Below are 21,939 nucleotides of genomic sequence, written 5' to 3'. Positions count from 1 at the left end.
TAGTTTTGTGCAGACAAATGACATTATCTGATTTTTATTTTAAAATGTCACTCTAGCCTCTATAATATAATCTGTCTTGCATAATAGTTACCTCAATATATGTCGATTTCTCCCAACTAAATTAGAAGTTTCCAGAGGGCAGCATATTTATTTATATTCTCAGAGCACTTAACATTGTGTTTTACATATAGCTATTGCACAATAAATTTTGAATTAAACTGTAACCTTAGCAGTATATTTAACTCACTTTCCATTTACTTCCTGACTTTTCATTTGTCTTTTTTTTTAAGGTCCTAGAATTGAGGATCTACTCCTTCCTCGTTTCCATAGTTTACATCCAAGATCAAAGCAGCCTGTCATCCAACTACTACAACAATCTCCCTAGGCTAACCTCTAATCCCTTCTCACAGCAAGACACTCTGTAACCAGAAGCAAGAACCTTCCTTTTCATCTTAACATTTTGATGCTATTTTCCTCTCAGAAACCTACAAGGGCTACCTATCTGTGACATGTCAGCTTCTACCTTCTATCTCCCTTCCCCCAGCCATAGCCATCTCTCCATATTCCAATAATTAATCTACTTGCACCATCAAAACAGACTTACTTGCCACACTGCATAAAACCCAGCCCTGTCTCTGGTGTATCATACAGACCACTCTTTCCAAATGGAAAGCTCCTCTCTCAAACTTTTTTTTAAAACACCAAATCCATGTCCCATTTCTAGCCTTGATTCTTCTGTGAAGTCTCTTTACAGACTTGAGATTAGAATTTGATCTCACCATTCACTGAAAGGACTCTCTTTATAAGCTTACATACTTTTGTTGTTGTTGTTTTTGGTTATTTGTTTGTTTGTTTTGAGACAGGGTCTCACTTTGTCACCCAGGATGGAGTACAGTGGCACAATCTCAGCCCACTGCAGCCTCCACTTTCCAGGCTCAAGGCTTACATAGTTTAAACTGAATGTACATCCTAACACATTTTTGTGTGTGTCCTAAACTAACATAACTGTATATTTCTATTTTTCTTGAGTAAATGTTATTACAATGATGTGTGTATAAGAAAAAACTGTGTCTTTCCCACATGGCTTAGACTAAAAAACATTTATAGGCACAGATCATACCCTTTCCTTCCTTTGCTCTCTGCCTTTAACAGTGTTCTTCTGCTTACAACTATGCAAACTCCCTTCACTTATCTCAAGTGAAATCAAGTGAGGAATTCACAAATAATAACTGCCTAAGGTTCTCTTCTTAGTACTCTAGGAAGAATTTTTTCTACCTACCTCATCTTTGCTGGTGTACTCCACTATTTCTGTGCACAGGTTGCTGCATTTGATGGTTCCCAGGTTCTGCTGGTTGCTCTTTCGATTACAGGAATCTTTGTAGAGCATATACGGGGTGCCTGTTTCCGTCTGAGACTCAATGATGGCATACCAAAGCTGCTGAGCTTTTACAACTTTGCGGACACGACCTTGTTTCTCATAACTGAAAGGCACAGATAATATTATTTAATATATATTCCCTAAAAAAGCTTTATTGTAGACAACTTGAAGACATTAAAATATAAAGTTATGAAAACTCTTAAATTTTCTCTAAGTTTTGCTAAAGAAAAAAAGGAATATGATATTTATTTTACTCTAGCTAAAGCCATAGGGGAAAATGAGGCAGTTTTAGGTGCCTTCAGATGATCGCAATCCCACTAAACCAATAATATCTTTCATAATAAAAAGGAGTAAAAACTAAGGAAGCCAAATCTCTTAAGACTGTGCTAAATTTTTTTCCTTTTTTTTTTTTTTGAGACGGAGTTTCGTTCTATCACCCAGGCTGGAGTGCAGTGGCACATTCTCAGCTCACTGCAACCTCCACCTCCCAGGTTCAAGCAATTCTCCTACCTCAGCCTCCCAAGTAGCTGGGACTACAGGTGTGCACCACCACGCCCAGCTAATTTTTGTATTTTTACTAGAGACAGGGTTTCACCATGTTGGCCAGGCTGGTCTTGAACTCCTGACCTCAAATGATCCACCTGCCTCATCCTCCCAAAGTGCTGAGATTACAGATGTGAGCCACTGCACCTGACCTATTTAATTTTAATAAACTACTGACATATGTGTCCTAGTCACTCATGATTCCTTTATGCAATATAAAGCATAGCTTATCAAAAGTACTATATGACAGAGCAAAATAATAACCCTACTAGTCATCTTAATTTTTAAAAGGATCAATTAAAAATCCCAAGAACCTATTTATACATTCCAAAGTTTTAAGAAAGAAGAAGACAGAACTCAATTTTGGTGAAGAGTCAGGAAGCAAATCTGACCAAAATTATTAGTCACTTTTTCTCTTAGATGCTTCAAAAGATTCTTGACAAGTACTTTTGATATTTGGACCCCTGAAATAAGAGAAACCATGGTTAAAACATTATTGTTTTCTTTCATATTTTTCCCATACCTTGCATATAGTTTCTCAAATTCCTCTCCCCAAACCTCATCCAGACCAGGACACTCATTTGGACACATCAAAGACCAGTCCTAAAAAGAAAAGGACAAAATCACTCATAAGAAACTTCAAATAGCCAACCATAATCCATTAGAAACACTGCAAGCATAAGGTGACTTTTACAAGCTCTCTTGGAAATTTGCTGTAGAAATAATCATTTTCAGGTTCAGGCCCAAACATCTAGGTCTGCCTGTTTATACATGACCTTTTAAGCATTTAGGTCACAAAGCATCTACTTTAGAGAAAAGAAATATAAGAAGACAAGCACGGCATCTCTTAACTTGTTCAGAATGCCTTCTGTGGCATCACACACATATGGGCTCTTCCTAAGCATGACTTAAGATGACTAAAAAAGAGAAAGCTCATGTGAATCAAGTTGCTATTACCAACAAGTACCTATCTCTCACCTGATTAGTCTCCACTCGTTTCATGAAGAGATCCGGAATCCAAAGAGCAAAGAAAAGATCTCTGGCACGCTGCTCTTCCTTTCCTGTGTTCTTCTTTAAATCAAGGAATTCAAAGATGTCTAAATGCCAAGGCTCCAGGTAAATAGCAAATGCCCCAGGACGCTAGTGGTAAATAAATCAGAATTCTCTTCAGAATAAAAATGAAACAAAGAAACATCATGTCTCCCAAAGCACTTTGGGAGTGTGCTCCCAAAGTATCTCCTTTGATTTTCACTACAAGGAATTAAATAACATAAATAAAAGTATTATAAAAGTGTAAGTTTTCCATATATAATTGTAAAAGTAATATTTTACAATTCTATGAGTAAAAACGAACAAATGATATAAACAAAATGTGAAACAAGATTAACTTTTCTAAAGTGACATGATGAACTACAGATGGAGCCTCCTCTTCAGCAACAGCCCAGCTCTCTTTACACCACATGACATGTACATAAAGCCCAAAGGAAGTTGCTTTGACAGTATAAGCCATGCTCTCATTGTAGGTCAAAAAGTTGATCTGTCTTATCAAGGTCCCCAAAGTCCATCAGAGAGAAATTCATAAACTAACAAGTGATTAGTGTGCCTACAGTCACAAAAGGCAGACTCTAGTTGCAAACCATCCTGTTGATAAAATAAGGTAAACAACTCAATTCTCTCAACTTTACTGTTTCTTCTATCAATTAGGGAGAGTTTTTGTTTGTTTGTTCTGTTTTGTTTGAGACAAGTTCTAGCTCTATTGCCTAGGCTGGAGTGCAGTGGTATAATCTCGGCTCACTGCAACCTCCTGCCTACTGGGCTCAAGCCATCCTCCCTCCTCAGCCTCCAGAGAAGCTGAAACTACAGGCGTTCGCCACCACACCTGGTTAATTTTTGTATTTTTTGTGGAGATGGGGTTGCGTCATGTTGAACTCGTGAGCTTGAACTCGTGGTCTTGAACTTGTGAGCTTACACGATCAGCCCACCTCAGCCTCCCAAAGTGCTGGGATTACTGGCGGGAGCCACTGCATCCAGCCAATTAGGGAGAGTTTTGTTATTCCAGGTAGTTTTTGTTTTTGTTTTAAGAACAACCTAGGCGAGGTGCAGTGGCTAACACCCGTAATCCCAACACTTTGGGAGGCCAAGGCAGGTAGACTGCTTGAGCCTAGGAGTTTGAGATCAGCCTAGGCAAGAAAGTGAGACCCCCGCCTCTACAAAAAATATAAAAATTAGCTGGGTGTGGTGGCACAGGCCTATAGTCTGAGCTACATGGGAGGGCTGAGGCAGAAGAATCACTTAAGTCCAGGAGGTCAAGGCTACGGTAAGCCAAGATCGCACCATTGCACTCCAGCCTGGGTGATAAGAGAGAGATAAAAAAAAAATGAAAGAAAAACCTAGAGCACATGTTACAACCCCATTTCAAGTAACAAATTTATATGAATTACAACTTGAGAAATTCTTTGCAAACAAACTATCATGTAAGAAAGCTGAATAGATCAGTGGCTGTCTAGAGCCAGGGATAAAGTATGTATGGGTAGGGGTGACAAGGTTGACTGAATGTAAAGGTATATGAGGGAGAAAAGATTTTGGGGTAATGGAAATGTTCTACCTCTTTATCAATGTGGTGATTACACAAGTGTATACATTTGTCAAAACCCATCAAACTGTACATTTAAAGTATATGCATATTAAAATAATTATACCTCCTCAAATTGATTTTACAAGTAAAAAAAAGGTAATTAGAAACTACACATAAATGAACCATCTTAAGTGTATATGACTAAATCACCTTTAGTTCTGATTTCCAGTACTTTCAATTCATGGAGCATACCTTGTTCCCACCTTGATCCACATATCGAGCTGTGTTGTTATATACTCTCAGCATCGGTACAAGGCCATTGGAATTGCCATTAGTCTAAAAGAGAGACCATGATAGAAATGACAGAGGGCACTCAGCAAAGAAAAGAACAAAATGGCCCCATTCTTCTATGAAAAAAGATGCCTAATTTCTAGGTAGCAATCTATGAAGTTTTACCTGCTCTCCATCTCTACTTCTGCTTTGGAAAAATGCCCAAATAAAATCAACAAAATGTTGAATAAATTACAATTATGTACTAAGTTACCTCATGGCATTTCTAATTTATAATGAGATGTAACAATTACAAGCCAAAGGGATCCAAAATCAAGGTAGCTAAATTTAAACTCTACATCTTCTAAAGGTCGTTATATAAAGATACACTTTGGGTAGAGTAAAAAAGAATATAAACACTACTACAATGCCTTTTTCCCAAAAGAAATCAAGGCAATTTACAATAAGAATTATATGCGATAGCTATATCAGGGCAATAAATAAGGTAAAAGGAGATTCTCAGCAATAAGTGGACTCTAGAATGATGTTAAGAAAATAGAGACTCCTACGACTAGAAGATACTTCATCAAATTCTTTAACCCTTCTGATCCCAACACAAGCCTTTAAACAGTCTAGAAAGATAAGTGAGCAATAGCTCACTCTACCACTGTGTAAAGTGCTGTATATATCACAGCACCTCCAAAACACAACATAATGGAATAATTTCCTTCTGGAACTTTATTCTACAGAGTTAGATATTTTCTTCACCTTACAGAAAAGGAAACAAACTCAGACACAAAATAACTAACTCTAGGCCACATTACTAGTTAAGTAGTGGAGCTAGGATTTAAATCCAAAACTATTATCTTGACTCCCATTGAACAGTAAACTAACAAAGGGCTAAAGTTTACATCATAAAGTGTCAATGCATAAATCTTGAATCCTGGCTCTACCACATATTAAGTGATTGATCTCAGAAAGTAACAACTTTCTAAGTCTCAATTTCCTCACTTGTAAAATTAGACAATGGTACCTTTATTCACAAGGTTATTTTAAGGAATAAAATTCCTGGCATGAGTCTATAATCATAGTTACCTCATAGCGTTGTAGTAAGAGTCAAATGAGTACTTCATGTAAAACATTTATAACAAACTTACATACAGTAAGCAATCAATAAATGATAACTGCTCTTATTACTGCTAAAATAAGCCTGAGCTAAAAAGGATTCTAGAGATTATCTAGTCAAATCTAAATATCTAGTAACATAGATGAAAATGAAGCCAGAAGTAAAATGACTCACTCCAAGTCACATAGCCATTTAGTAATTTAACAGAGACCCAGGACTCCCAAAAAATAGCATATGCCCTCTCAACCATGAATCTGGTTGCTTTTAGACTTGAATCCCCCTTTAAAAGTCAAATGGCAGAAACCTACCCCAGCAATGTAGCTGCCAGTAGCCCGAATACAACTCACAGCAACACCAATTCCTCCAGCAGACTTAGAAATCAATGCACATTGCTTTAGAGTGTCATAAATGCCTTCAATGCTGTCATCTTTCATACTCAGAAGAAAACAGCTACGGGGGAAAAAATGTCTCAACTTAGAGCAAGGAAATGAAGCAGAGTCACAAAAATGATTACTCAACACAAAGACACTAAGGCAAAAAAAAAAAAAAAGAGTTGAAGTTTAGAAAGTTCCTAAATGTTTTTCAAAGAAGAAAACCCACTTTACTGTACATGACACAATAAAACATATCGAAATATCATTTTAAAATCATCTTGCTGCCTCCCCTAGATAGTAAGTAAATAAGCCTAGGAGGAAGTCTTATAGATAAGTCTAAAATATTGGCTTACATTTTCACCAGACTGCAAACGTGCTATTTTCACATTTTCTCATGCATATTCATAAACATACATCACCGTCTTTTCAGGTTGTTAGTAAGCCAAGAAAAACAAACATTTATGAAAATAATCTCTCCAATTGTCAACCAATTATTTGATATGTCTACCAAAATTATAGCTCCTTTACAGTCTTTTTAAAGACAAACCCCTTTACCTCACTTTGGATCTCATCCTGCTCCCCACCTCAGGAACCTTACTCTATCAATAATCTCTTCACTGCCTTGAATATTCAATCATGCAAATGGATTCTATCTATTGACTAGGGGTTTATATAAATATTCAGACATTCAGAAAAATATAGAGAATGATGTAACAAATACTCTGTACTTGCCACCTACCTCAAAAAATTAGACACCACAAATATACCCTCATTGCAATACTCTAACATTTTCAAGCATTTCCTTTATGACATTTTTACATGTTATACACTTAGGATTTTTCTGGTTGCATATCTGTTTATCATTCTGCAACTTGTTTTAATTCAATATTGCTTTACAGAAATTAATCCTTTTGATACATGTAAACAAACTTTATTTTCATTGCTATAAGGTATTCTATTGTATAAATGTAACAAAACATTTGTCCCATGTGCCTGTTGATGAACATCTGGATTATTTCCAATTCATTTGCAATTCCAAACAATGCTGCTATTAAAAATTCTTGAACACAACACCTTGTGTTTATCTCTAAGCATTTCTGTAGAATATGAACCTAGGAGAGGAACTGCTGGGTCAAAAGATATACACGTTTCACTTTACTAAAGAGTCTCCAAAGTGGATGGACAAATCTATTTCTAGCAATGTATGAGATTTCCTTGTGCTCCACATTCTTATCAATGCTTGGAATTGTCAGCCTTTTCATTTTTATAAATATATATATACATAATTTTCATTTTCCTATTGCACAGTTTAACATCTCAGACGTTTATTAGCCAATCAAGTTTCTTCTTCCATGCATTATTTGTTTATAGCCCTTGCCCATGTTTCTATTTGGCTTTCTGTTTTTCTTTTCTTTTTTTTTTTTTTTTTTTTGAGACAGGGTCTAACTCTGTTACCCAGGCTGGAGTGCAGTGGCATGATCATAGCTCACAGCAGCTTTGACCTCCTGGGCTCCAGCGATCCTCCCACCTCAGCCTTTCAAGTAGCTAGATCTACAGGTGTGCACCACCACGCCTGGCTAATTTTCTACTTTTGTAGAGACAGGCTCTCATTATGTTGCCCAGGCTGGTTTCAAATTCTGCCCTCAAGCCAGCCTTTGCTTTGGCCTCCCAGAGTGTTGGAATTACAGACAGGAGCCACTGCACCTGGCCTTGTTTTTCTTATAATCTCTCAATAGTTAACATGTTGCAAATATCTTCTCCTAGTCTGAAACTTGTTTTTTTGGGTGTTTTTGTTGTTGTTGTTTTTGAGATGGAGTCTCACTCTTTTGCCCAGGCTGCAGTACAGTGGCATGATCTTGGCTCACTGCAAGCTCCGTCTCCCAGGTTCAAATGATTCTCATGCCTCAGCTTCCTGAGTAGCTGGGATTATGGGCATACGCCACCACGCCTGGCTAATAGTTGTATTTTTAGTAAAGACAGGGTTTCGCCATGTTGACCAGGCTGGTCTCGAACTCCTGACCTCAGGTAATCCACCCACCTTGGCCTCCCAAAGTGTGAAACTTGTTATTTGACTTTGTTTTTGGTTCACAGTGATTGGACTCCGGTGAAGACTCCAAGATGGCGATCGCCACCTCGGACACCCTGACTCAGCATTTCCGGGTTCACCTTTCCTGTTCCCGCCACCACGACTAACGCACATGCCCACTAGGGCGTGTCACACTCAGAAGCGTGAAACTCAACCGACCCTGCCCCTACCCCGACCACTCCTCACCCAGCATCCATAAAAGCGCGCTGCACCTTTGGCACAGCGCGACTTCCCTGGCCCTCCCCCTGCGGACCAGTGAACCTCGCCCGAGAGCTCAATAAAGAAGATTTTTGCCCTCTTTGTCTCGCCTCTTGGCCTTATTGATCCACGGTGCCCTTCCATTGCCTTTCACACAGAAGTTTTTAATTGTAATGTAGTCAATTTTTCCAATGTTTTGCTCTATGGTGTTTTGCTCTGAGGTCATATTATATATTCTCCTATCGAGATATAAGTGGAAGTAGGGCCAGGCGCAGTGGCTCACACCTCTAATCCCAGCACTTTGGGAGGCCCAGGCAGGTGGATCACCTGAGGTCAGGAGTTCGAGACCAGCCTGGCCAACATGGAGAAACCCCATCTGTACTAAAAATACAAAAATTAGCTGGGTGTGGTGGCGCGTGCCTGTAATCCCAGCTACTCAGGAGGCTGAGGCAGGAGAATTGCTTGAACCCAGGAGGCAGAGGTTGCAGTAAGCCAAAATCGTGCCACTGCACTCCAGCCTCGGTGACAAGAGCGAAACTCCATCTCAAAAAAAAAGGTAAGTGGAGGTATCAAGAGTCACAATGTCTGCAACTCACTTTTTTTTTTTTTGGAGTGCTCCCTCCAGAGGTTTTGAGGGAGAATCTGTTCCTTGCTTTGTCCAGCTTTTAGTGGCTAATTGCTCTCCTTTGTGGCCACATGACTCCAATTTCTCCCTCCATCTTTACATCACTTTCTCCCCTTCTGTGAGTCGTTATCTCCCTCAGCCTCTCTCTTACAAGGATACTTTTGACTGGATTAAGGGCCCACCCACATAATTCAAGATAATCTCTCCATGTCAAAATCCTTATCATCCCTACAAAGACCACTTTCCTTATCAGGTAACATTTACAGGTTCCAGGAATTTGGACCTGACATTTTTGGGCAGTCTTTTGCTCTTTCACATGAATTTTAGAATCAGTATGTTGAGATTTTGCCTAGAATTACTTTGAATCTATATTTTAACTTGGGAAAAACTGACATTTTTATAAAATCGAATCTATTCCATTTATTTATTATTTAATGTCCTTTAATCATGTTTTAGAGAAATTTCTAAAAAACTTAAAAAACCGGGCATGGTAGCTCATGCCTGTAATCCCAGCACTTCGGGAGGCCAAGGAAGACGGATCACTCAAGGTCAGGAGTTTGAGATCAGCCTAGCCAACATGGTGAAACCCCGTCTGTATTAAAAATACAAAAATTAGCTGGGTGTGGTGGTGCACGCCTGTAATCCCAACTATTTGTAAAGCTGAGGCAGGAGAATCACTTGGACCTGGGAGGTGCAGGCTGCAGTGAGCCAAGATCATGCCACTGCACTCCAGCCTGGGCAACAGAGTGAGACTCTGTCTTAAAAACAAACAAAAAAAGGCAACGATGGACTACACATACGACAGTGGTCATCCAGTAATCGAAGGTTAATTTATTATTGAAGAAAATATTTTTAAAATAAATTTAGTGTGCACAATGTTTGTACAGTCTACAGTCGTCAGTAGTGTACTAGGCCTTCATATTCTTTTTTTTTTTTTTTTTTAAGATAGAGTTTCGCTCCTATTGCCCAGGCTGGAGTGTAGTGGTGCGATGTTGGCTCACTGCAACCTCCGCCTTCCAGGTTCAAGCAATTCTCCTGCCTCAGCCTCCCAAGTAGTGGATTACAGGCGCCTGCCACCATACCCAGCTAATTTTTGTATTTTTAGTAGAGACAGGGTTTCACCATGTTGGCCCTGTTGGTCTTGAACTCCTGACCTCGTGATCCACCTGCCTCAGCCTCCCAAAGTGCTGAGATTACAGGCATGACCCACCGCACCCAGCCAGGCCTTCATATTCATTCACCACTCACTCACTAACTCACCCATAGCAATTTTCAGTCCTACAAGCTCTATTCATGATAACTGTCCTATACAGATGTATCATTTTGTATCTTTTTTTAATCTTTCTTTTTTTTTTTTTTTGGAGACGGAGTCTCGCTCTGTTGCCCAGGCTGGAGTGCAGTGGCGCGATCTTGGCTCACTGCAACCTCTGCCTCCCAGGTTCAAGCAATTCTCCTGTCTCAGCCTCCTGAGTCGCTGGGACTACAGGTGCACACTGCTATGCCTGGCTAATTTTTTTATATCTATATTTTTAGTACAGACAGGGTTTCACCATGTTGCCCAGGCTGGTTTCGAACTCCTGAGCTCAGGCAATCCGCCCGCCTCGGCCTCCCAACATGCTAGGATTACAGGCGTGAGCCACTGCGCCTGGCCCATTTTTTATCTTTTATAGGGTACTTTTACTGTGATATGTTTGGATACACAAATACTTACCATGGTAATACAAAGGCCTACAGTATTCAGTACAGTAACATGCTACACAGGTTTGTAACCTATGAGCAGCAACAGGCCATGCCATATATCCTATGTGTGTAGTAGGCTATACAATCTAGGCTTACATAAGTATACTGTATAATGTTTGCACAAGGAAATCACCTTACAACACATTTCTCAGAATATATCCCCATCGTTAAGTAATGCATGGCTGTTAGGTTAAGACTTAATTTTCTAACAGCTAAAGTACAGAAACGTAACTGATTGATGTATATTGAACCTATATCCAGATATTTTGCTGAAATCTTTTATTTCTAATAATGTGTCCGCAGATGCTCTTGAGTTTCCTATGTAAAAATCATTTCTTCAAATCATTAGTTTTGTTCCCTGATTTCCAATCTTTTCTTTTTCTTATTTTACAATGCTGGCTCAGGCCTCCACTACCATGCTGAAAAAAGAGACGATACATCTAGGTTTTTATTGGATATCTTTTGCCAAATTAAGGAAGTTATTTTCTATATCAATTTTGCTAAAGTGTTTATTATGAAAGAGCATTAAACTGCATAAAATGTTAATGCAATGAATTACATTAATGTATTTTTTGATGTTACCATGTTCTTGAATTCCTGAAACAAACCAACTTGATAATGGCATATTATTTTTTTTAATGTATTACCAGACCGTTAGTGTTCCTTTTCTCAACAAATGGCATCATCATTAATCCTGTTACTTACTGTATCCATAAATGCAAGAACCATTCTTGACCCATATTCTGTCAATTTGACAGCCTAAATATCTTTTATATATATTTTTATCTTAATCAAGGTATCACTGTGTTGTCCAGGCTACAGTGCAGTGGCATAATCATGGCTCACGGCAGCCTTGAACTTCTGACCTCAAGTGATCTTCCCACCTCAGCCTTCCAAAGTGTTGGAATTACAGATGTGAGCCACCATGCCTGGCCCTAAATATCTTTTGATCTATCTGCTTCTGTCAATTTCTACTTTCATCTCCCTAATCTAGACTACCACAATTTCTTATATAAACTGCTATAAGATTCCCCTAACTAGTTCTTGGCACTTACCTTCTTTTTAAAACAACCTTACTGAAATATAATTCACACCAAGCGTGGTGGCTCATGCCTATAATCCCAGCACTTTGGGAGGCCAAGGCGGGTGGATCACCTGAGGTCAGGAGTTCAAGACCAGCCTGACCAACATGGTGAAACCCCATCTCTACTAAAAATACAAAAATTGGCTGGGTGTGGTGGCGGGCACCTGTAATCCCAGCTACTCAGGAGGCTGAGGCAGGAGAATTGCTTGTACCAAGGAGGCACAGGTTGCAGTGAGCCAAGATCGCAACACTGCACTCCAGCCTGGGTGACAGAGTGAGACTTTGTCTCAAAAAAAAAAAAAAGGAATATAATTCACAAATAATATAATTCCCCATTTAAAGTGTACTACTCAATGGCTTTTAATATACTCATAGACTTGTGTAACCATCACCACAATCCAATCAATTTTAGAACATTTTTGTTATAAGCATTTGCCTTTTCTCCAATTCATTTACCACATTACAGAGATCTTTCCAGAATCTAAATCTCATTTAATCAGAGCAGGCAGCTATTAAAAGGTCATTAAATTATTTTTTATGTGATGAACTAACTGCCCAGTTTCTTCAGGTCAAGGCTTATTTCCCTACTCAAAACACATACCTAGAAAGTTGTGGGCGGTTGGTACCAGCATTGAAGAGAGTGGGCGAAGCATGAGTAAACCACCTCTCAGAAAGAAGATTATATGTTTCAATTGCTGCATCAATGTCTTCTTTGTGGATCCCAACAGATACTCTCATCAACATATGTTGTGGTCTTTCAGCCACTATAGACAAAAGAGGAGTTTTCACATCATGAGACGTCAGAAAAAGTAGGGTGAGATACGTATTTGAATTTCAGAAAAGGACACCAAAAGGAAACTAGAAAAACTTTATACTAATAAACAGGACAATTATCCACAAACCAAACCTAAAGTCCAAAATGTTATCTAGAGTCTAAGCAGTAATATTAAGACTTATAGCTCAAAGCTATACATTCAATATAATGAGTAGAAAATGTAACAGACAAACATGTTCACTTCTCACCTTTTCCATTGATCTTCAACAAATAAGACCGCTCTAGCGTCTAGAAAGAGAGAAAAAACAAAAAATTTTCAGAGCACCGTTTTTAAAGACACAGTGGATATATCATCCACAATAAGGCAATCTCTTTAAATCTTCGCCGTTTCTATAAAATTTCAAATGAAAAGAATAGCACATTTACTCTTCCTAGCTTCATCTGGAACATTATCATTGGCACTTTTTTTTTTTTTGAGACGAAGTCTCACTCTGTCGCCCAGGCTGGAGTGCAGTGGCGCGATCTCGGCTTACTGCAAGCTCTGCCTCCCGGGTTCATGCCATTCTCCTGCCTCAGGCTCCCGAGTAGCTGGGACTACAGGCGTCCACCACCAGGCCCAGCTAATTTTTTTTTTTTCTATTTTTAGTAGAGACAGGGTTTCGTCATGTTAGCCAGGATTATCATTGGCACTTTTTTTAAAAAAAACTTTTTAAAACGTTTTGTAGAGACATGGTCTCCCTGTGTTGCCCAGGCTGGTCTCAAACTCCTAAGCTCAAGGAATCCTCCCATCTCAGCCTCCTCACTGGCACTTTTGTTTCGGCAGAGACTGCATGAAAATTTCTGGAAAAAGCCAGCTCTACACACATTAACAGAAGTTGTAGTATTCATCATCATCATCAACTTCACAACAGCTAACACTTAAAAAGTGCCTGTAACAGACTAGGCACGGATCTAAGCAACATATACACTCACTACACTCATTTAATCCCCTGAAGACTCCTCATGAGGATTAAATGAGCAACATATACATCAGGGATTCCTCAGGGGATTAAATGAGTGTATATGTTGTTTAGAGCAGTGCCTGGTCTGTTACAGGCACTTTTTTTTTTTTTTTTTTTTTTTGAGACAGAGTCTCACTCTGTCACCCAGGCTGGAGTGCAGTGCCACGATCTTGGCTCACTGCAACCTCCGTCTCCTGAGTATAAGCAGTTCTCCTGCCTCAGCCCCCCAGGTAGCTGGAATTACAGGCATGCACCACCATGCCCAGCTAATTTTTGTATTTTTTAGTAGAGAGGGCATTTCGCCACGTGGCCCAGGCTGGTCTCGAACTCCTGACCTCGGGTGATCAGCCCGCCTCGGCTTCCTAAAGTGCTGGGATTACAGGCGTAAGCCACCACGCCCAGCCTGTTATAGGCACTTTAAATTGAAATTTAAACTAAATTGGCCACAGTGGCTCATGCCTGTAATCCCAGGACTTTGGGAGGCCAAGGTGGGTGGATCACCTGAGGTCAGGAGTTCAAGACCAGACTGGCCAACATGGCGAAACTCCGTCTCTACTAAAAATACAAACATTAGCTGGGCGTGGTGGTGTGTGCCTGTAGTCCCAGTCACTCAGGAGGCTGAGGCAGGAGAACTGCTTATACTCAGGAGACAGAGGTTGCAGTGAGCCAAGATCGCGCCACTGCACTCCAGCCTGGTCAACACAGTGAGACACAGACTCAAAAAAAAAAATTTTTTTTTAATTAAATTTGTTGTTGAAATTTTATATTCTCCCCATTCTAAAATGGAGGAAACAAGCACAGAGAGATTAAATAACTTGCTAATAAGAAATAGAGCAGAGACTGGAATTCAGGTGGACACAGACATTCATGTTCTCAGTCACTACACTATACTATACTGCCTATCAATGCAAAAATACTTAGAATGTTATGAAATACTTATGGTAATTTATCTGCATAACTCCTCAGGTAATCCAGAAGTAATATGTGGAAAATTCAAAAATTGCAAATAGATAAGCTACCTTTGCCTTAATTCAAACCACCACTGCTACCTTAACCCCACTAATTCCCCAGGTCCATCTCAACTCCAAACAACTTATGGCCTTGATAACTGTCACCAAAACATAAACAAAATCCTTTATTTCATGATTTAAGTACAAATTCCCACATACTTGAAACCCATTATTTACCTTAAAGCCGAAGTAATTGTAAGAGAAATCTCGGTCATAGATAATAGCAGAATTCAGGCGCTGATAGGGGTGACAAAGAACCCATAATTAAATTAAAATAATTACTTATTTTCACAAAATCTGTTATCTCTCAGCCCTGACTCCAGAACTAAAATCAACACAGGATACAATGAGATAACACTAAGCATTATTACTGTAGAATAGAAGTCCATCTAACATTCTAAAAAAAAGAAACAATACATATAAATTAAGTATCCTAATTAGGTTTAAAAACATGTATATGAAAACACTAGAAGATAATACATAAATATATGTTGTGAGATTAAATGTGATTTTCCAAACTTTTACTATTATGTTTATAGTATGTTTTGAAAGAGGGAAAAAACATGAGCATAAATGGGACTATATTATCATCCTTAAACATGTTTTTAGATTGGCTATTAATCCAAAAGTATTGGTACCACATATTTACTAATATATATATATATTTATTTTAAAAGCTAGCCTACCTCAAACTGTATATAACAGTATATATAATAAACAATGACAGGAAGCAGGCTTATGTTAATTCTGAGGCTCTTCAAAATCTATAGTCCTTTAACAAGTTTCCAACAAAGAACTATTGTAACAGTAAGATTTTATAGCATAACTGGTCATTGTTACAGAGTTTTTGTAGGCTACAAAGCCATTCAGAGGAAAATAAAAGCAATAATGTACAAATAATCATTTTGGATAGAAAAAAAAGGAGCCAGGTTTTCAAAATACTGACAGTGTTTCTACATAATGATCCATATCTAAGGACTAGAAAAACCTATACGAAAGCTTGCTTTCCTTTTCTCTTAAAATTTTAAGGTCATCTTTGTTGCCAAAGGCAGGTATGGGCCGAGTATGAATATGAGAGAACTGAAATACTTGACTATCAATAGGTATATTTTTAGACACAGGTTTTGCTGTTGCCGCTGCTGTATTTTTGTCTTCAACTTGTCTTCAAGATTACACAAATTAACAACACACAAACAACTCAGTTTTCTCCTAGTCTCTTTAACATCAGATACATGTTTAGAGAGATAGTCAATCAATCATTCTTTTTTTTTTTTTTTTTTTTGAGACTGAGTCTCACTCTGTTGCCCAGACTGGAGTGCAGTGGCCCAATCTCGGCTCACTGCAAGCTCTGCCTCCCGGGTTCATGCCATTCTCTTGCCTCAGCCTCCTGAGTAGCTGGGACTACAGGCACCAGCTCCCACACCTGGCTAATTTTTTGTATTTTTAGTAGAGACAGGGTTTCACCGTGTTAGCCAGGATGGTCTGGATCTCCTGACCCCGTGATCCACCCGCCTCAGCCTCCCAAAGTGCTGGGATTACAGGTGTGAGCTATCGCGCCCGGCCTAATCATTATATTACCTAAAGTTAAAACTGGTCTGTAATCTGTCCAGATATACACGGTAAATAAATCCTGTGTGTAAAAGGGCTGGCTAGGCTACATCTTTTCCCTTCTGTCCTCTGGCATCTAGTTAAGAAACAGGTTCAAACACAAGTGGATAATTTTTAAGTTGCTGAGCATGAGCTTGTAAAATTTTACCTGAGCAACCTTTTTGGGAGTCAGTTTGGCAATGCCTATCAAAATTTTGAATTCATATACACATTGGCTCAGCAATTCTACTGAAGGGATTTATCTTACAGATATATTCATCTATGAGCAAAACACCTACCATACAAGAATATTCACTGCAGTGAAAAGATGAAAAACAAATATTGATCACTAAAGGAATTCTTACACATACATACAATGACAATATATCTACAAAATGGAACATTATACAACTGTTATAAAAAATGGGTAAATTCATAAAGGCTGATATAGAACAAACAAGATATACTTACAAGTGAAGAAAGTATCAATGAAAACAGTATGCACAGTACAGTACCACTGAGAAGAAAAATATGTATGTACACACATACACATGTATGCACACACGTACATACAAAATAGCTCTGGAAAAATACATTTTAAAATGATAAAGTTGTTTCTAGAGAGGAAAATCAGGAATCAGGGTAGGAAACAGAATTAGTATTTACCTGTATCTTTTGTAGTGTTTAAATTTTCTAAAATGTGTGCATTATTATAAAAGACTCTCAAAAAATTTCCACCAGATAAGTGTTATACATACATCTTTATTGGCCAGAACAATATCCAATGTTGACTTGGCCACCATGGGAGAGTGCTTGCCATTATGTGGATTTATGTAGTTATAGAGGTCTTCCATCACATCTAAAAAATACAACAAAAAATGAAAATATATCAAGACCACTTAACAGCTAATTCAATCTTTAGGTAATAGTTGAAAACTGTGGTTCTCAACCCTTTTTGTCATCTCAACCCACCTCAATGCCTAGCATATAAAGTGCTCAGTAAACACATATATGTTGAAGAAATATGTAATGCCTCATTTAAGGAAACAATCTTCTAGAGTTAAAGTGATTATAAATTCTTGTAGTTTAAAATAGATTCCTGGGCCGGGTGCGGTGGCTCACGCCTGTAATCCCAGGACTTTGGGAGGCCGAGGCAGGTGGATCACGAGGTCAGGAGATTGAGACCATCCTGGCTAACACGGTGAAACCCGTCTCTACTAAAAATACAAAAAATTAGCCAGGCGTGGTGATGGGCGCCTGTAGTCCCAACTACTCGGGAGGCTGAGGCAGGAGAATCACTTGAACCCGGGAGGTGGAGGTTGCAGTGAGCCGAAATCACACCATTGCACTCCAGCCTAGGCGATAAGAGCAAAACTTTATCTCAAAAAAAATAAAAAAATTTTAAAAAGAGAGAATGAAAAAAAGAACAAAGATCCATCAACCTTTTTATGCAGCAGATAGGCAGCATGGAGAAATACGAAATTGAAGTCTGCTCTTTCCCACTAATTTACATATTTGCTATTTATTTATTTATTTATTTATTTATTTATGAGACGGAGTCTCACTCTGTTGCCCAGGCAGGAGTGCAGTGGCACAGTCTCAGCTCACTGCAACCTCCGCCTCGGGTTCAAGCAATTCTCCTGCCTCAGCCTCCCCAGTAGCTGGGATTACAGGCCCCCACCACCACGCCCAGCTAATTTTTTGTATTTTTAGTAGAGAAAGGGTTTCGCCATGTTGGCCAGGCTGGTCTCAAACTCCTGACCTCAGCGATCCACCTGCCTCAGCCTCCCAAAGCACTGGGATTACAGGCGTGAGCCACTGCACCTGGTCTATTTTATAATTTTAGATTTTTCTTAAAACGTAGAGATGGGGTTTCGCCACATTGCCCAGGCTGGTCTCAAACTCCTGGACTCAAGCGATTTGCCTGCCTTGGCCTCCCAAATTGCTGGGATTCGAGGTGTAAGCCACCCCATCTAGCCATATTTGCTTCTTTAAACAGTCAAGATTTATTTCTAGTACCCTTATTACTTTTCTGAGAGTACTAAATTTTTACTTTTTTACCCCAGACTTACCACTGAACACTTTCTTTGTTTCTTTGTGCAAGTTAGAGACAGCGATCCTGGCTGCCAGGATAGCATAGTCAGGGTGCTTAGTAGTCAAGGTTGCAGCTGTTTCAGCAGCCAAAGTATCTAGTTCCACTGTGGTGACCCCACTGTACAAGCCTTGGATTACTTTCATGGTGATCTGAGCCTACAAAAATAAAACCAAGAATTACTTGAGCTTTCCCAAGAAACAATAGCTTCCTTAAAAGAGTAATTAAGAAAACCATCATGGCTAGGTGTGGTAGTACATGCCTATAGTCCCAGCTACTCAGTGGCTGAGGTGAGGAGATCACTTAAGCTTAGCAGTTCACGACCCTATTAAAAAAAAAAGCCAGGCGTTGTGGCTCACACCCATAATCACAGCGCTTTGGGAAGCCAATGTGGGAGAATGGCTTGAGTCCAGGAGTTCGAGACCAGCCTGGGCAAGCTAGGAAGACCACCCCGCCCCGCCCCCAATCTCCACAGATAATAAAAAAATTAGCTGGGTGTGGTGGTACACACCTGTGATCCCAGCTACTCAGGAAGCTGAGGCTGCAATGAGCTGTGATTATGCCACTGCACTCCAGCCTGGGTGGCAGAGTGAGACCCTGTCTCAAAAAAAAAAAAAAAAAAAAAAAGGAAAGAAAAAAGAAAACAATCAAATTCACATCACAATAAAAACGACAGGTTGGGCACAGTGGCTCACACCTGTAATCCCAACACTTTGGGACGCCGAGGTAGGAGGCTCGCTTGAGCCCAGGAGTTTGGGACAAACCTGAGCAATATAATGAGACCCCATCCCTACTAAAAATAAAAAAATTAGCCAGTCATGGTAGTAAGTGACTGTGGTTGCAGCTACAGGGTAAGCTGAGGTGGGAGGATTGCTTGTGCTGAGGAAGTCAAGACTGCACTGAGCTATGATCATGGCACTGCACTCCAGCCTGGGCGACACAGTGAGACCCTGTCTCAAACAAAGAACAAGACAACTTACTTCTCTGAAAATTTATCTTTCAGAATGGTGGGCAGTGGGAAACTTAGTAATGAGAATGCATAATCCAGCAGAACTATCAGAAAATGTATACTACATATAAAATGAAAGTGTCATTAAAAAAAATCTAAGTATAGCCTTTAAATCGATTAGTCTCACAGGGAAATAGCTGAAAACATACTGATGATTCTATATTTCCCTATTTTTCATTCAAATTCTCCCAACAGACTGATTCTACATAAGGGTTTCCCCATTTTTCATTCAGATTCTCCCTAAGTGATCAGGGCTCCAGCTCCATACTTACTTTTCCCAAATTCCACATAAGGTAAGTACAGAAAAGCAAATGAATCAAACTTTAATCAGGCCAATTAAAGGAGACAGAAGTATAAATTAGGTCTGGGGCTGAATCATGATAATTTAATGACAACTTTCTTTAGCACTTCACAAATTACAAAGTGCAAACTCCGCCCCCGAGGTTCAAATGATTCTCAACCAAAGTTGATAAGTAATTATCAACTTTGATAATCTCTGACATTTCACAATCACTTTGTGAGATGATTATTACTATACCTATTTTACATGAAGAACCTGAGGCTCAGGTTACTGAGACTTGCCCAAGGTTATATTATTATACAAGTCTTCTGGCCCCAATCCCATTAAACCTCACTGCATTTCACTGTTTTCAAGGCCACATTATAAGTTCCAGTTTTTAAGACAGGTAATGCACAAGGTATTAGCCTACATTTTTAAGAAAAACAAATTCTAAGTTGTGAGTGGTTTATTTATTGAATCTTTAAGAAACCGCTTAATCCAACAGAAAATAAACAGCTGTTTCCCAGCTGAACAATGCGTACTCCCCTCAAAAAAAGACACATACGTGTGTAACTATTTTAACAGTCTGCAATCTATTCTAATTATAATATAGCTAAGCCCAAGTTGCTCCTGATCACTTTCTTCCCAGATCCAGCAGATAAGGTGTGTTCAGTATAAGAGCAGTGAAGTCTTCTAAATAGTTTCTAGAGCAATATGGCAAACAATTAGAACTCAGAACAAAATACCATCTGTGTGCTAACTGTGCCAGATCTAACAGCACACAGTTTTTCTTTTTTTTCTTTTTGAGACAGGGTCTCATTCTGTGGCCTGTGCTGGAGTACAGTGGCACAATCTCAGCTCACAGCAACCTCAACCTCCAGGGCTCAAGCGATCCTCCCACCACCAAGTAGCTGGGACTACTGGTATGCGCCACCACACCCAACCAATTTTTTTTTTTTTTTTTTTTTTTTTTTTTGTAGAAACAGGGTTGAGGGCAGGCACGGTGTGGCTCACACCTGTAATCCCAGCACTTTGGGAGGCGAAGGCGGACAGATAACTTGAGGTCAGGAGTTCAAGACCAGCCTGGCCAACATAGCAAAACCCTGTCTCTACTAAAAATACAAAAAAAACAAAAAACAAAAAATAGCGTGGTGGCACATGCCTGTAATCCCAGCTGAGGGAGGCTGAGGCACAAGAATCATTTGATCCCCAGGGGTGGAGGCTGCAGTGGGCCAAGATTGAGCCACTGCACCTGGGCAGTTTCACCACGTTGCCCAGGCTGGTCTCAAACTCCTGAGCCCAAGCAATCTGCCTACCTCAGTCTCCCAAAGTGCTGGGATTACAGATGTGCACCGACAGTTTTTCAACAGAATCTACCCTAGGAAGTTTGAGGATGCTGCAACACTCCTGCGCTCTAAAATGTACTACTGCATGAGGCAATAGAACATGTAGGAGTCAAGAGACCTAGGTGCTTCTCCCTACACTCCCACTAACTTAAGTCACTCCCCTCTCTCTTTGGAACTTTCTTATCTATAAACCAAAGATGAAATGGGATGGACTCTTAAGTTCATTCCAACTCTCACATTCTACTATTCTAATTATTGCCTAAGTCCTCAATATAAAAGAGAATTTACAATAAACATATTTTCAAGATACATAAAATCATTTTCTCTTGACCAAACTTACTTTGGTCAAGTGGCTAATTAGATATATGTCAAGCACTGAAGATATCACAAGAATAAGATACACAGCCCATCCTCAATTCTAGGGGAGGACAAAGATCTATAATTAATTTCCATACTATATGATTAAAGCTATGAGATGAGCACAGGTTTTACAGCAGTACAGATAAGATACCTAAATAAGGAGACGGAAATATGGGTGGATTTGAAAAAAAGAGTTCTTAGAGATTCTCATTTAAGGAAGATCATTTTAGACGTCAGGTGGAAGACGAGTTTGAAGAGGGTAAGATTAGAGGAAGTCCAGGACACTGCAGAGACCACAGAAAACAGTCCAGATAACTGATGATGAGAGTCTAGAATATAGGAGTTATAAAGGATAAGGAGAAAAGCAGAGCAACTGGTTTATGAATAGTTTGTTCTTGACTTAAATATTGTCCATGAAATCTACTTTATATTACTTAAATCTTTTTACATAAATAACAAAAAACAAATTTTAAACCAGTC

At 39.3% G+C, this 21,939-nt stretch overlaps 1 protein-coding gene across 2 annotated transcripts in view; it reads right to left on the bottom strand.

The window, feature by feature from the left end:
- The window catches only part of RRM1 (ribonucleotide reductase catalytic subunit M1), a 44,124-nt gene that overhangs the window by 12,824 nt on the left and 9,361 nt on the right, over positions 1–21,939 (bottom strand). For both annotated transcript variants that reach the window (XM_003804616.5, XM_034932021.3), the window contains exons 3-12: positions 18,445–18,622; positions 17,131–17,231; positions 14,963–15,022; positions 13,023–13,062; positions 12,601–12,763; positions 6,201–6,342; positions 4,749–4,832; positions 2,900–3,061; positions 2,445–2,524; positions 1,280–1,481 (exon numbers count right to left, since the gene is read on the bottom strand). In XM_003804616.5, the coding sequence (XP_003804664.1) occupies positions 1,280–1,481; positions 2,445–2,524; positions 2,900–3,061; positions 4,749–4,832; positions 6,201–6,342; positions 12,601–12,763; positions 13,023–13,062; positions 14,963–15,022; positions 17,131–17,231; positions 18,445–18,622 (1,212 nt within the window). The remainder of the gene's footprint in view (positions 1–1,279; positions 1,482–2,444; positions 2,525–2,899; positions 3,062–4,748; positions 4,833–6,200; positions 6,343–12,600; positions 12,764–13,022; positions 13,063–14,962; positions 15,023–17,130; positions 17,232–18,444; positions 18,623–21,939) is intronic.

The sequence above is a fragment of the Pan paniscus genome, chromosome 9, assembly GCF_029289425.2.
Source record: "Pan paniscus chromosome 9, NHGRI_mPanPan1-v2.0_pri, whole genome shotgun sequence".
NCBI lineage: Eukaryota > Metazoa > Chordata > Mammalia > Primates > Hominidae > Pan > Pan paniscus.
Note: the sequence above shows the minus strand (reverse complement) of the source record. Positions and strands in the feature narration are given on the sequence as shown.